At 32.1% G+C, this 15,609-nt stretch overlaps 2 protein-coding genes across 2 annotated transcripts; one reads left to right on the top strand and one right to left on the bottom strand.

The window, feature by feature from the left end:
• Nucleotides 1-958: 958 nt before the first annotated feature.
• On the top strand, nucleotides 959-7,132 carry LOC129963774 (monocarboxylate transporter 12-B-like). Its single transcript, XM_056078322.1, has 4 exons — nucleotides 959-1,178; nucleotides 3,448-3,591; nucleotides 4,549-5,907; nucleotides 6,913-7,132. The coding sequence occupies exons 1-4, from the start codon at nucleotides 971-973 to the stop codon at nucleotides 7,074-7,076; spliced, it is 1,875 nt and encodes a 624-aa protein (XP_055934297.1). The 5' UTR covers nucleotides 959-970; the 3' UTR covers nucleotides 7,077-7,132.
• A 2,826-nt stretch (nucleotides 7,133-9,958) lies between these two features.
• On the bottom strand, nucleotides 9,959-15,005 carry LOC129964176 (monocarboxylate transporter 12-like). Its single transcript, XM_056078889.1, has 5 exons — nucleotides 14,827-15,005; nucleotides 13,680-13,897; nucleotides 13,452-13,595; nucleotides 11,212-12,681; nucleotides 9,959-10,471 (listed from the first exon to the last, which is right to left on the bottom strand). The coding sequence occupies exons 1-5, from the start codon at nucleotides 14,862-14,864 to the stop codon at nucleotides 10,326-10,328; spliced, it is 2,016 nt and encodes a 671-aa protein (XP_055934864.1). The 5' UTR covers nucleotides 14,865-15,005; the 3' UTR covers nucleotides 9,959-10,325.
• Nucleotides 15,006-15,609: the final 604 nt, after the last annotated feature.

The following is a 15,609-nucleotide window of genomic DNA, read 5'->3' as shown; positions in this document are numbered from 1 at the left end:
TTTTAACATAAATCATAAAATTACAAAGAAAAGCATGAAATTACTTATTATATATTTCAAAATTATCATGAACTTTTGTAAATAATTATGTAATACCTTTGTCATTTGTAAATAATAATTTTATATAAATTTTGAATCATGTTTTGTCGACTATCAGCGAAAGCAACTCAAAAGAGGTGCATAAAAATTATTTTTGTATAAAATAGATGTTTATTGAAATTACCAAATTCACAAAGCAAATAAAAATAATTACAGTCTAGCGATTCCTTAAAATTTTACATTTATTTTAAACTACATAAACTATTTTCCTTCGTCCATTTGTCATTCAATATATCGCTCCTAAGATGTAAATTTTAAAATTTTTGAAAATTTGGCCTAATTAAGAAATAAATTTATTATTTCTTAATTTCTTAATTATAAATTAATTTCTTAATTAATCGAAACAGTATGGATTGCATAGTGTCTTTTCTGAAAATTTGTAAAATCGCATTTTGTCTCTTTTCAAAGTAAGTTGAATTATAAGTCTAGGAAGTGATAAGCAACTCTTTCAAAAATTTCCATTCTTTCTTATCTTTCAAATATCAACTTTCTTTCTTAAGTCAGAATTTTTCAATTTCTTAATCTTGAATTATCTTCTACTTCCATCATTGTTAAAAAACATCCTCAGGGCTCTAAATCTTTAACAAAGTTCATAAGTCAAATTTCCCCCTTAACTGGATAACAACCCTCCCATTAAAAACTAAGGGCAAATTCCAAGCTCCTTGACTCAGCAATTATTTGGGAATGAAAGATTAGCTACTTGACTCAGCAATTTGACTAATCTCATTCTGTCCGAGATTTATCACAATTGTCATGATAAATAGCTGTGCAGTTTGCTAATCCAGGATTATTTATTATGTAAAAAAGCTTTAAAATGCTAAAACTGAGGATTTTGAGAATCAGTCATTTGAACCGAGAAACTGACATAAAGATGGTTACCAAAATGAAGAAGGCTCCTGGACCTGATCAAGCAAAGGGATGGGTGATCGCGATGGCCTGTTTCTGGATTAATTTCATCATGCTCGGACTTGCTAGGACTGCTGGAGTCTTGTATGTTGCACTCATTGAGCTGTATGGTGTAAGCAGGGAGGCAGCCACGACACCGTTCAGCATAAGAGTCTGCGTCAGGAATTTTACTGGTAAGTCCACATTTATTAAAATTTTTAATTAGCTTTTTGAAGAATTGCCTCGCAAGATTAACAGCTCTTGAACGATTCCAGCGTGAAATTTCTCCTGTTTTTAGAGAAACTAAGTTAAGCGGTGCTTCCTTTCACTTCCTTCCTTTTAAGACTGCATTTTATAAGAATATTCATTGCAGCTTATAATGTTTGCTTTAATTTAGATAGAATTACATGTCATTTTGAAGTTTCTATTTTGATATGGCCTTCGCAGTTTTAATTCAAACACAGAAAACAATGACGAAAATTGAGTTTGTTCCAAATTTCAAACATTACGCAGCAACAAACGTGCGATTAATCCCGGGTAATTTTAATCGATAAAATAGAGTTATTTTTAGAAAATTCTGAAACTTTCATTAGGTGTTTTCTTCTGTATAATGTAGTTAAGTAGAAGTACAAAAATTTTGTTCACATTTTTAAAGAATCAAAAATGCATTTCCAAATTTATTTACTTTTTAAAAATTTCTTTTGAATAGACTGTCTAGACGTTCGAGAAATCATTTTATAGATATTTTTAATAATGATGACGTTTTCAATTTAAAAATTTCCTTCTCAGATTATTTGAACACGAAAAATATTCCTATCTTTTTCCCTTCATAAGCCTTACATGTGAAAGCATGCATTGATACATTGGATAGTTAGCCCAACACTTTAAAGCAATAAAATTACTATTATGGATTTTTCCCTATTAAATTATAATTCGACTGATTATATTTCCCGATTGGGCATTATTTTCGCTAATATAATGCTGAAATTCAGAGATGCTTGAGAAGAGCCAAGTTTCATCTTCGGTATGTGATCATTATTTAAAATTATGAATTTCGTCCTAAAATAGCCTTTATGTTGTTCCAAAATGAGATATTAGCAAAACTTCAAATTTTCTGAAATTTATTTCTCCAGGATGAAAAATATGAAGAAACTAAAAGTGTTTTGAAACCTTAAAACGTAAAAATTCATTTAATATGATTCGTTTCATTTAATTAATTCGAATTAATTCACGAAAATTTCATTAATTCGTTTCATTTAAATTCATTTAACATGTTCGCAGCCATGACTGATGCCAATGATTCGGACCACTATCTAATAAGATGCTTACTTATTTGCTCTTTTTTAATTGTAATAAAGAAAAAACATCTAATTGGACAGTAAATATAAATCACAGGTGATTCACGTTCTAAGCAACGTATTGAAACAAAGCGATATAATCTTGTTCTTCTCACAACAAATTGTTCCACTTACATTTTGCAGCTACAAGTTGTAGATAACTTATTCTACTTACAACAAATTCTATATTGACTGAGAACTTTTGCTGTTAAACGAATGTGTGTGACAAGGCAGTCAACTTGTTAAGGAGAAATAAGCACAAACCTTTTACCATTCGATGAAAACAAAATTCTTAAAGATATAATTCTTTAATACAGAAAATTTTTCAATGGTGTTTATTGGAAGATTATTTCATTGCGATTACATATCTTTCTTTAACTATAAATAGAGTTCAGAAATAGAACAAAACCAGTCAAATCTTGTATGCAACATATATAACATATAAAAAAAATCGAATTTTAAAAATAGTTATTAATTTTTTTCTTCGTTAGTAAAAGAGACAGAAATATGTTAATAACAAACATTCTTTTGTTTTTCTAAAATTTTTCATGAATTTAAAGATTTAAATAACTAATTTAAGAAATCCTTTGCTACTTGATATCGATATTATATAATTTAAGAAACTTTCTACGTAAGCAGGATCGCATAAGAAAAGTAAATATATTGGCCCTCTTTTATAATTTTCTGCGCAATTGGATCTGCTTATCGTATCAAGTCAAAAGATAATGTATAAAAACAGTTTTGACAGATATTTAGATAAATGAAATTTTATAATAAAGCTGAAATTCAGTAAGAAGTTAGAAAGGTAGAAATTAAAAAAAATATCGGTAATCAATATATAAGATTGAAAATGTAATTTGACCAAGTAGATTGAGAAAGAATAGAAATAATATTTGCGCTTCATTTGAAATTCTGAACACTCAATTATGATGTGTTTAAACAGGGTGAGGCCTCCAGATAACTAGCAAATATGGACAGCCTTCCATGTATAGATATAAAATCAGTAAAGTATATCTTATATCTAATAATATTTAAATCGCATCAAGTTTTCTTTCTATCGAAATGCACCAATACAATTAGGGTATAATTAACAGTAAAATATTAATATTAATAAATTATGCTCCAGGGCCGCTGATTGGGATTCTTGGTCTGAAATATGGCGTCCGCATATCTACGGCCGTGGGAGGATTTATAGCTGCCATGGGTGGCATCCTTTGCTTCTTTGCTCCCGATGTCTTCTGGATAACAGTTTTTTGGGGAATTATCCATGGTAAGATACATATATTTTTTTTTTACTTAAGAATTCCTGCTTAAATCATTTAAGAATTTTCTACTTAATTCATTTAAGAATTTCCTTCTTAAATTATATTGCATACACATTTTTAATAAAATGTGATTCTATGCTTTTAAAAGTTAGCTTCTAGTATATAGTAAAGTAGAAACTATTCATTTTTGCCAATACTTAAACTCTTTTTTAAGAAGTGATATCAATAAGTAGAACATAAATTAATGTTTGTTTATCAAGTAACTATGAAATATTTATAATAACTTAAAAATATTTTTCGTACTAAGATGTATATTAAAAAGTACGTTTTAAAGTTAAGTATATTTCATAATTCAGATTTCATTAAAAATGTTGCTAAATAATTTACTTACCATCAGAAAATCTGATTAAGTGGAATATAGAAACCAATTTATAAATTTATACTAAATATGGATAAAGTAGCTTTTTGTTTGAAAAATCTGTCTTTATATTAAATTTTACGGAATTATTTTTAATATAATCTGCTTTTATATTAATTTTGTTTTATTTATTTTTAATGGAATAATTGTTAATCTAATAAAAAAACTAATTAACTTCTTTTCAAAAAATGCACAATATCAATAAATTGATGTATTATTTGAATTCAGAGCTTACACTGCATTAATAATAGGGAAAAAAAAAAGAGTTTTTGAATTGCTTTTAAGTAAAGGTCAATATTGTTTTTTGAATATTTTCTTAAATAAGTTAGAATACCATTCCTAATATCATTCTTTATAACTCTTTTATTGTATCTTTCGATTATTAGAAATATATTCGACTTTATTTCTTGTTTTATTTGGTGTTCCAATTTTTCTATTCAGACCATTATATTTGTCATGCACCACATAAAATTGATATTTCTACTGTTATGATGTAGATAATGTAGATGTACTGTAATGTATATATTTTTATATTTGTTTATAGGAGTGGGATTTGGAATGTCAACTCTCATACATATGGTGACCATTAATCACTATTTTGATAAGTACAAGGCATCGGCCTTGGGCTTAGGCTACTCAGGAGACTGTTTTGGAACCTTTACATTTCCTGTTATCTTGGAATATCTGCTCTCCAATTATGGCGTCAGAGGAACTTTTCTAATTTTAGGTGGCATAGTGCTGAACGTCATACCAATGGCTCTTCTTCTGAGGAAACCTTCATGGATAAAAGCGAACAAAAAAGAGGGAAACTTTACCAGGAATATTGCACAACAGACTGCTATGGACACGAAACTTTGTAAAGGAGCATTACAATCTGGTGGATGTAGAAATGAAGGCTTCATGGAACATGATGAAAAGACACTTCGTGACATTATTGCATTAGAAAGCCTTGATAATGGCTTCGCAAAAGAATGTAGTCCTCCTGTATCTCAAGATAATGAAAAACCAAAGGTTCGAATCAGTAATATTGATGATGTATCATCCGTAAGAAGTTTAATTTGTTCATCTAGAAAGACATCTGACGATTCTGATGGAATGCTTAAACCAACATCTTGTATAATTAACCAGATGCCTCAGGAAACTGATAATAAAATGCGATCTGCCAGTTTTACAAGTCTTGTTCAAGATGGTTTTATAAATAAAATAGAGTTAGAACAAAATGATGATTTCGAGATAGTGCCCGAAACCCTACCCAATAAAGTTTGTCAAGAAATTCCAACAGGTTTACAAAGCGGCAAAGAAGTTGATATCATCCAGAAAAATAACATTCAAAACCAACTTACACTTTCAGTAAAAGAGCAGAATTTAAATGTTGACATTAAAGATCAAACATTTTGTACCTCGGAAGAAATAACCAAAAAGCCTTCTATCATAAATACATTCATCAGAACCAATGCAAAACCCATCTTTATATTAATTAGTGTTTCAATGGCTGTTTATGCTTTTCTGTTTGTTGGTGTAGTTACGGTAATCATTGACTATGCTGTGGATCAGGGTGTTTCCCATGAAAATGGGAAATACCTGATAATCGCTTTCTCAGTAGCTGATCTGATAGGGCGGCTCAGTTTTGGACAAATTATCGACAGGAAATTGATCAAGATTAAAAACTTCTCAGGTTTCACAATGCTCTTCATGGGGATCCTTATTGCTGCTATACCTTTCAACAAGAGCTTCACTTACATGCTGGCCATCATATGTGCCTATGGGCTCATTCAAGGAGGAACAGCTATCATGTTTCCAATTCTTGTGAGCCACTATATGGACAAAAGCGAAGAGTCAGTGGCCATGGGTTGCTTGAATTTCTATGGTGGTTTTCTTATGCTTTGTCTGGCTCCTATGATAGGTATTTATAATTTGTTTTCGACTTAACTTTTAAATAAATATAAATCTATATCGAGTTGAATAATGTTATTCGTATATTCTACCTCTTATTTATTTATTTACTATTAGCATTTTAAAGCATGAATAATAATTTCCACCTTGTTTAAGGAATTATAAAAACAAAAATGCTGTTTTATAATTTGCTGTTGCCCTGTTTGCCAAAATATCGTTAATTGTTTTGGTTAATTAACTAATAATTTCATGATGTTTCAGTATTGAATAAGAATACATCTGTAGCCAACATTTGCTAAATCTCATTAAGCAATGGAAATTCTAAGATTTCTTTCCTAAAAAAATTCCTTTCAGAAGTTTCCAAAGATTCTGAGTAAATCCCTAAATTATTAAAGATGAATAAAGTCTGTGTCACGCAACAGTTTGAAAAACAATTTTATAAAATATAAGCAAGAATGCATCATCTTCCTGCTTATTTAAGGAACTAAATAAATTTCAGTGACTTTCTTCACTCAGAAGAAAATGGCTCTGTAATCTTTTTTCTAACAATCGTATCAAGAGAACGCTACAGTAGAAGATACTTTTGTATTTAGGCCTATTCGACTCCGACAATATAAGTTCCTCTTTTACGTTTCAGTTTATGAATGTTGCGCAAATGAGTGTATTCTTGAAATAATGAGAATCATTTGCATTCACACGACATGATAATAATGCGCATGAAATTGCTTTAATAATCTCACAATAATCTCTGCAAAATTAAATTTTTTGGCTCAATTTCAGTATTGCAAGAAAGAGACACTTATTCATTTTGATGGATAGTTCGCTTGCGATTGATGCGAATTAATGAGTGAGTTTTCGATCCTAATCAAGATTACATTTCTGTAATGTTAACGAAAGAAACCAGAAAAAAAATTCTTGCTTATAATATTCAACCACAATTTATCAACAATTAAGCTATAATAGTTTCGTGATGCCATAATCCTAAATTTCCTAATAATTATTTCCCATTTTACAGGTTTCTTTAGAGACAACACAGGCTCATACAACGGAGTGTTTCACATTCTTGGTGGCTTGGTGGCTGTGGTTGGTCTCGCTTGGCAGCTAGAACCACTCCTCCTGAAATGCCAAACAAGACAGACTTCGAGAAATGCTGATTCCGATACTACCAGCAAACTCTAATTTTCGTTCATACCATAAACTTGTATATATTTTGTATATATGAACATTTATCGTGAATAACATTTCATTCGTGCTGTTTACTTGTATTGTATAGAATGTATTTTATAAAGAGTGAATTAAAGAAGATTATATATTAGTTCTTTTAATAGCTTTTAGTATTTAAAATCCAATGAAAGCGTTCTCTGTTCTTTCATGTAAACAAAATTTCATATTTTGTGTTTTCATTTGACAACATAGTGAAAAAGTAAGACATTTTGTACATTTTCTTTTCGACCATCGTTTACAAAATTCGATAAATATCTACAAATTCAATGTGAAGACCTAATAACAATTTTCATTCCTCTAGGTCGTTGATTTATTTTAAGAATTAAAATATTCCTAGCCGGAGCTAAAGTTGCTTAATGAGGTAAAATAAATTACCAAAATCTATAGCAAATCTTATAAAATCTGCACAAAAATTTAGCAAATCATTCGTTTGGAATTCGCTTACAGAAACTATAGAATGGATATATGCATAAGCGTGGATATATCTAAACAAACATATGAAATGTAGATGCATTACGAGATTTAAATTTGAAACACCCTTTAACGAATTAAATGTATAGCTTAAATAAGTATGAAAATTTGTAAATCCCTTACTCTTTTAAAAGAAACAAGATAGGAATTATGAATTCGGTAAAAATAACAAAATGAGCTTGAAAATCATAGTATTAGTTTCGATTGAATTATGTGATCGATATTTTCAGCAAATATTAAATCGCCAAACCAACTTACCTTTAGCGGCAAGGTAATCCCTTAAGACTTAGCTCCTCGATATCTTTATTGAATAATAATGCATTGCACATAGTTTTGGGATATAATATCTCGAAAACGTTAAATATTTTGTTTAAAACTTAAAAAAAAATTAGTTTAATGAGTATTAGTTGCCATAAACAATTTAGTGTAATTTAATTTTATTAACGCATCGTTTAAAAACAATGCTAACGCCATTTTGAGACTGACCTCGTAAGTTTGAACCACGGTCAAATAACGCAGATGATACTTGTGCTGTGATAACGTGCAGCTTTCCGAAACTTCTGCATCATAAAAAATATTTTTAAAAATAAATTAAACGTCATCCAACTATTTTTGAAAGTTATAGATCTTATCTACAATGGCATAAGTTAGGAAACTTATTAGCAGGTTTCTAGCACGATTATCTTTTCTCAGCGAAAAGATTACTGAATAGTTTAATTATATTAGTTTAGTTTATAAAACTAACGTCCCGTTACAAACATCACAAAGACTATTTTGGACGGATCTCGTAATTTCGAACCTTGGCCAAATGCCGTAAATCGCTTAGCTACCTAAGTTGATTTCATCATTTTAAAATATACGATAGAAAATTCTGGAGTTATTTTAATTCTAAAATTATAAATTTAATGCAATTAAATTTAATGAAATGAACCTGTTTGAATCGTTTTAAAATGTATGCATAGCCGAATAAGCAATAAAATATAACTTGTTATAATAAATCTTGCAGAGTCGTATTACAAGCCAATTGTGATAAACGACTTTTCCCGCCTCTTCTCAGCTCAAGATCTTCCGGGTCTCAAAACGAAATAAGATTTAAACGTGGGTAAGAAGTTCCCATTTTTAGCGTCTTATTCATTGCATTTCTTCAGAGCTTGATAATCGTAGCTTTTTTAGAAATTGTATCCGATGGAAAAGTAGTATAAGATGAGTAACCTGGTTATATAAGTACCAAAACTCAATGTTTTTCTGGGTAATTTGACACCAAGAGACTTGTTAATGTTTTATTTTAAAGGAGCAATTACGATTTAGCTTCCTTTCCAACTAGATGTTTAGAAAACCGTATCCTGCTTGCATTCGATATTCATGCCGATTAGTCGACTTATTTTTTTCTCCGTATGAAGTCCAATTTTCTTTAATTTCCAAATTTAAGAATTGAGATTTTACACTAAACGCAGTAAATATTCTGCCCAACAGTTCATTTGAAATCTCATTTAGAAGAAACTTGCCGTAATTATCAAAAGCGAAACGTTTTCTAACAATTCCGATCGTCTGCAGAGAATGTTTCCATGAAAAATCCGAAAAGTTTGTTTTAAAAAAGGCGAGCTGAATCTAACAAGACACGAGTTGCTGTTAAATATAAAATTTTAATGGTTATGAATTTATTCCGAATATCATTGAAAGACGGTAAAATATTAAACATTTTCGGTCACATCAATTTTAGGAATTAAATTCAAAATTTCGTTACGATTCTCGTGTCTAGTTATGACTTACGAATGCCCATTAACCAATAGAGTAATATATGTTTCAACTCATAAAACAATAAATAGTCAATCTCATTCGATAACAGATTAGACATTAAGAATGAGAACAGCAAAGCTATTTTTCTGTAGATGCGAGAACACAATTAGAATAATCTAACTAATATTTGCTACTGAAGAGACCATTTCATTTTATTGAGCTGTTATATGTGGCATTTTAAATCGATACGTCTTTCATGCCAGATTTTAAAATGGATGCCAAAATTTTAAATTTTGGCCGAATAAATAAAAATGGAATTTTCTGCACTTCACAGCAAGTTATGCTTCTAAATTTTTTGAAGACTAATTACGGTACAATATTCAACCCAAAACTAACCTTTTCCAGATCTTTCTGGATTAGAGCCGCACTTCACTTAAATGCACGTTTACTTCGACTTGAAATGCTGTCAATTGGCAGTAGAAATGGAATTTCAGACAGATGCGATATTCTTACAATTTAGAAGCCAATGTTAAATAAAACCCCGCTAACTAGCAAAGTAAACCGTTCCTAAAATATTTATTCTCGAGCTACAATAATGTGGAAACATTAAGTAAGAATACGAGAGAAACTAAAGGTATTTAAAAATATATTTATTCAAGAAATACATTGGTATCATAATTTAAAATTACAGATAATGTTTCATTTTCACCGAGATATGCAGCATGCGTTTTTGAAACTAAGAGATATCTCGGAGTCTAAAATTGTGCATACAATATACAATTTCGTCAGTTGCTCAGCAATCTACATAGTACAATATTTACATTAAAGATAAGCTTCCTGAGGCAAGTTAAAAACCAGAGCCATAGGTCGTTTAAACAGTCCAGCTGTTTTTCTGTCACTTTCCTCAGGGAGAAATATTCTAGAAGTCTACGATCAGGAAGCTAGATGTCCAGTTTTTTTTTTAGACGATGTCAACAAAAGTCACCTGCATAACGGTTATACCGATCCAGATTTGTCCGAAATTCTTGTAGAGCGGCGGAGTAAATAAGGTTCTAGAGCCCATAATAATCCCACAAGGGCACCACCAGCTCCGTTAATGAAGAAGATATAGTCATAGCTGTCAAGTGTGTCCCTGAAGAAGCCTGAAAATAAGAAAGCTTGCAGTTATCGACATAATTTAGTGACTAACGCAAGTATTCAAAAAAAAAAAAAAAAAATTGGAGCTACAATTCAATAACCAACAGCGAAACAGAGTTCAGTCGTCTCTCAATTTCATAGATTTAATCCTATGAATTTAGATGACTTCTCTCAGTCTCTATTCAAGATAAGCATCAAAGACGTTTGTTTTTATTCTTAATACCTACAGAATAGCAAGATAATTATCGCCGAAAAATTACGCTACAACTCAAGACAATTATATATTGCTTTCCGGAGCCAAAAAATTCTTTATGACTGGCAAATTATCCATCGTATTACTTTACCGACTGTAAGAGGTTTAAACATTTGCTTCAAATGATTTATAGTCGTTTATAGAGCAAGTAGTGATGCTATCTAGCCACCAAAAAAAGGGGAGGGGGGCTAAAGTTAGTCTAGTACAAGCCAGAATAAATCGGCTGCTTTGATTATGGTCGAATAAAATAGTTAATCCTAGGACAGATTCGGTTGTATCATCTTTCAATTTAGAGTTGAATTTAGTGGCAAGATCAATATTTGAAAGACCTGAAGGACGTGAATACAAGGTAAAAAAATGCTTTAATTCAGGGTATCCAATTTTAATGGCCAATTCATAAATTTTGAAATTTAATCATTTGAACATGATCGCATGTCACTTAAGGCTATTGATTAATGCATAACAATTAGAAAGACATCAAGACTGGCTTACCTATATAAGTTGGCAGACCAAAACCAAGAATACCGGAGAAGAAATTAACACATCCCATGGCGATGGATTGTTCATGTTTTCCCATATACTTCGAAACCAAAACGGGATGTCGGACGAACAACGAGCCCTGGAGCAAACCAAAGATTCCTAGTACTATGAAAATAGTCAGTTGGGTCTGCATCAGCGGCAGGAAAGCAGTGCTGGCACCATGGGCAATCATTACAAGCATCATGTACTTAGGTAAAGATAAAAAGCCTTTATCTGTTACCCAACCAAAGCATAATCGTCCAGCGAGATCACCTAGAGACAAAACTGCGATGGCATATTTCCCATCTTGCTCCAAAAGTCCTTTATCCATTACGAAGTCTACAACAATAGTCATAACTGGGATGAATACAATGAAGTGAACTGCTCTGCAGAGGCAGATGAGTAGGAACATAGGATTAACATGTAATTTAATTGCAGTTTTTATATGATCCCAAAAGGAATTGGAGCTATGGTCTGTACCATTGGTTGAAACCAAATATTTCGCGCTGTGTACCGAAGAGACGCCATTTCCATTGATGTCCAATTTAGCCGAAACATGGTACAGTTTTTTTAGTTCTTTGGATACCTTCAATATTCTTCGTTTGCTCTCACCAGGACAGACAGAAGTAATTTGCGAGATTTTCATACCAAGCAGTACCTTCAGCTTCGATAGAACATTCACGCAAGGTTCATTAGACATTTTAAATAGATCAGGAACGGATTTCGACTTCTTTATCCCACATGAACCTAATGGTTGTTCCACAGCAAGATAAGGTCCTTTCATACTACGCATCATTTTCAGAGGTTCTTTTTCAGGAATAGCAAGATTGACACTCGTCAAGTTTAAATTCTGCTGACTGCTTCGAATTCCAAGAGAGGTCTCAATTGACTGCAGGAGTATTTCCATTTCTGAACACAAGCAAGATTCCATATATAGTGCAGCCTTTTCGCTATCCATATCTAAAACACTAGTTTGCACGTCTGGTGCAGCGTTCGATAAGATTTTTGCAACTATATCACTATTTTGACGTAGAATCCTAAGACTTGGCCCATTTTTCAAGAAGTTCTTCATCGATTCTTGCTTGGCCAATCGCCTCTTTACAGCTCTTTCTGCTACTTCATCGGAAACTGAAGATTCTGTCGAGATCACAAATTTCGGTTTATCTGCATTTTCAATGTCTTTCGCTTGCTTTTTACTCTTGAGCCAAGATGGCTTCGTTAAAATCATAGCAGCGGGAATGGTGTGCATTATTATACCGCCAATGATTAGAAAAGTTCCTTCAATTCCAAAGCTGTGGATCAAATTCTCCAGAAGCACAGGAAAGAGAAAAGACCCAAGACATCCGCCAGAGAAAGCCATTCCGGAAGCAGTAGTTCTGTACTTATCAAAATATTGTCCAATTATCACTTGAGGCAGAGTGACAGTGAGTGCATTTCCCATACCTGTAATAATGAGAGTAAGCTTTAAGATCTTGTAGGGAAACAATTTCATATTTTGAAGAGAATATCCTATAACTTTTGTCATCTTCAGTATTAGTCATCAATTCAGAACCCACAGAAATCGAGAAGGGATTTCAGAAAGGTTATTCAATCTGCTATACTATTCTTTAAGTATTGTGGCCATTTCGGCGAGTCACGATACAAAGGCATGGCTTATATAAAAAGCAGCCGTTTTATGAATTCTACTAACGAGTATTCATTAAGTGTTGGGTCAATTTAAAGATGGGCAATTGTGTTTCCTGCAAGAATGTCGAAAACTGTTGCGTAGCATTAAGTATTGGATGCCCCTAAGTATTAAAAGACGCAATTTTACTTCGACCAGCCAAAGAAATTCTGCGTTAGAGAAATTTACTCTTGGATAGCACGGACAACTAGCAAAACCAATAGTTAGAACTACCCTCTAAGCTTAACCATTGACATGATTAGGAATTTTATTTGAAGAAAAATATACGATCCTTAGTGTAACAGTCCTCATCTGCCCCGTAACTTTTTTCGGGATATCAAACCGACCGAATCTACTTTTAACAAGCGGAAAGATTTCGCCAATTTATCTCGGCATTTTAGGAGGATAGCCAACCATTCAGGTGTTACAATTATAGTTTAAGGTAGTAATTTGATTAGACCCAAATTCCAATTTCACAATACGATTGAAACTGACATGCCACCTAGCACTGAAGGTAATTACCAAAATTAATACGAGGAAACAATCTTACCATTCAATCCTCCCCACAGAACAGTTATCCAGGTAATTTCATTAACGAAGAAACACGATATAGCACTTGTACTTGCCACAATTCCTCCAATCATTGTAATAGATCGGACACCATATTTCTGGCCCAAGATACCAACGATAGGTCCTGAAAATAGAAAATGATAACCATTATTTGGGAAGATCCAGGACAGAGCAAGTCTGCAAATAACGAAATATCTAGTGAACTGACCTAACAAGTTTCTTGCCGATGATCGCACACTGGAGGGCATCGATGCACTCCTTCGGTCCACTCCAAACAGCTCAATGAAGGCAACGAAGAGGATGCCCGACATCCTGCCCAATCCAGCCATAATAAAGTTGATGACGCAGGCGGCGACAGCAACTATCCAGGCATATCCATTGTCGGGTCCTTCCACCTTCCGTTTCTTACCGCTAACTCCAACCATCCTGGAGACAGCAAAACAAGAGGAACGTTAGCCGTATGGATTATTCTGCTAATTTAGATAACTTTAAAGCCGATATTTGTAAGGTGTTGCCTTCTCATAAACAAGCTACAAAAGAAGCTACCTTTTATCATTGTAGACGACATAAGTTGGAAGATCAATAGCAAAATTTTAATCCAAGAGAACGAACTTATCTTGCTAGTTTATGAATCATACCAGATGAAGATGCATTTACTACAAGCACCAACATTAGTTTTCTAATTTAAAGATATTGTACAAGAGTAGCTTTAAGCCTTGGAGTTTTTAGAAGCTAAGCTTTTTTTAAACTAATGTTATGTAGGAACCATCATTGACAACTTTTATCACCATCTTCCCCGAAATGGAAGGTGCATATGCAGACAATAGCGTTCCTCCCCCCCCCCCCCAATAGAAGCATCTTACTGAAAAGTATAAACTTCACTATTCAATTTGAAAGTTACAGAAAATGTTAAGACTATCAATGGAATGAAGTTATTAAACTCATTTTGGAGTACTGCAAAGTTTTGCCATAACGGCAGGCAAGAAGTTGTAAATGCCGACTTATTCCAGAACACTTTGTTCATACAGCACCGGACTAAGCATTATCTTGCCTCTAACCCAAGACTATTCTGTTGTAGTTACAAACAATCCTACGATTAGGTTTTGTAAGACAGATGATCAAAAACACTTACTGAAATTAAATTAAGAAATTCGTATTTGGGTTATATAAAATTTTATAGCGTGGACAGCATTAAGAGATAGGAATTTAAAGTTGTTAGGTTTCACGATACTCAAGACGAAGCATTTTAAATGTTAACCCATTAAAGTAAGAAGTCATTTTTTTAAAAATTAATAACATTGAAGTTCAGTTTATTAAGTAATCACGAAATACAAGAAAATAAAAGTCATACTTACTCTCCGTGTCCATTTTCTGAACAACCAATTGCTGCCATTATTCACACACTTTTCAAAACTTTGAGTAAGAATTAAAATAAAGGAAGAGGTAATTCGCATATCTTTATAAAACAGCACTATTTAAGATTCTTAATCCAAAAGGACAAGGAATGCTTACGAAGTCTTCAAAGGAGACACTTGATTGAAGAGTAGCTACCTGACAACGCCTTTTATACAGATTTTGTCATCATTATTAGCAAATCAATAGAGCCTGACGTCACAGGAAATGTAACTTTCATACTTATATCGATATTTTAATATTTTTCAAAATTAAAAAGTTAAGTAATTATAACACTGAAGATTATTTTATGGCACTTAAATATTTATCGTTATTACTTTACAACAGAACTGAAGCATTTTATAAGGAATTAATAATAGGATGTAGAAATATATTGTGTATAGAGGTATAGATATCTTTTAAAATTTCAATTGATCGAAAGTCCTATAAAATTTGTTTTTTTTTTTAAATTCTTGAATGTTCAGAAAGTATTATAAATTCAAATTGTTTGTGTTTGTTTCAAATCGCTGTGGTTTCAGTAAAGATTCAAGTTAATTTAATTTTGATCAGATTTAGTGAGAACACCCTCGGATGCGAGTGACTTCATGCCACCCCAACAGAGCAATGGCCAGTTTAATAAGTCAAGCCCTTGGTTCACAAAAGATCTATTTTGTACATGAGATTTACCTTAACTTAGCTTCAAAGTTTAATTATTTTAGTTTAGTTATTTTAACACCTAATTAAAT

The sequence above is a fragment of the Argiope bruennichi genome, chromosome 3, assembly GCF_947563725.1.
Source record: "Argiope bruennichi chromosome 3, qqArgBrue1.1, whole genome shotgun sequence".
Classification (NCBI taxonomy): Eukaryota; Metazoa; Arthropoda; class Arachnida; order Araneae; family Araneidae; genus Argiope; species Argiope bruennichi.
Note: the sequence above shows the minus strand (reverse complement) of the source record. Positions and strands in the feature narration are given on the sequence as shown.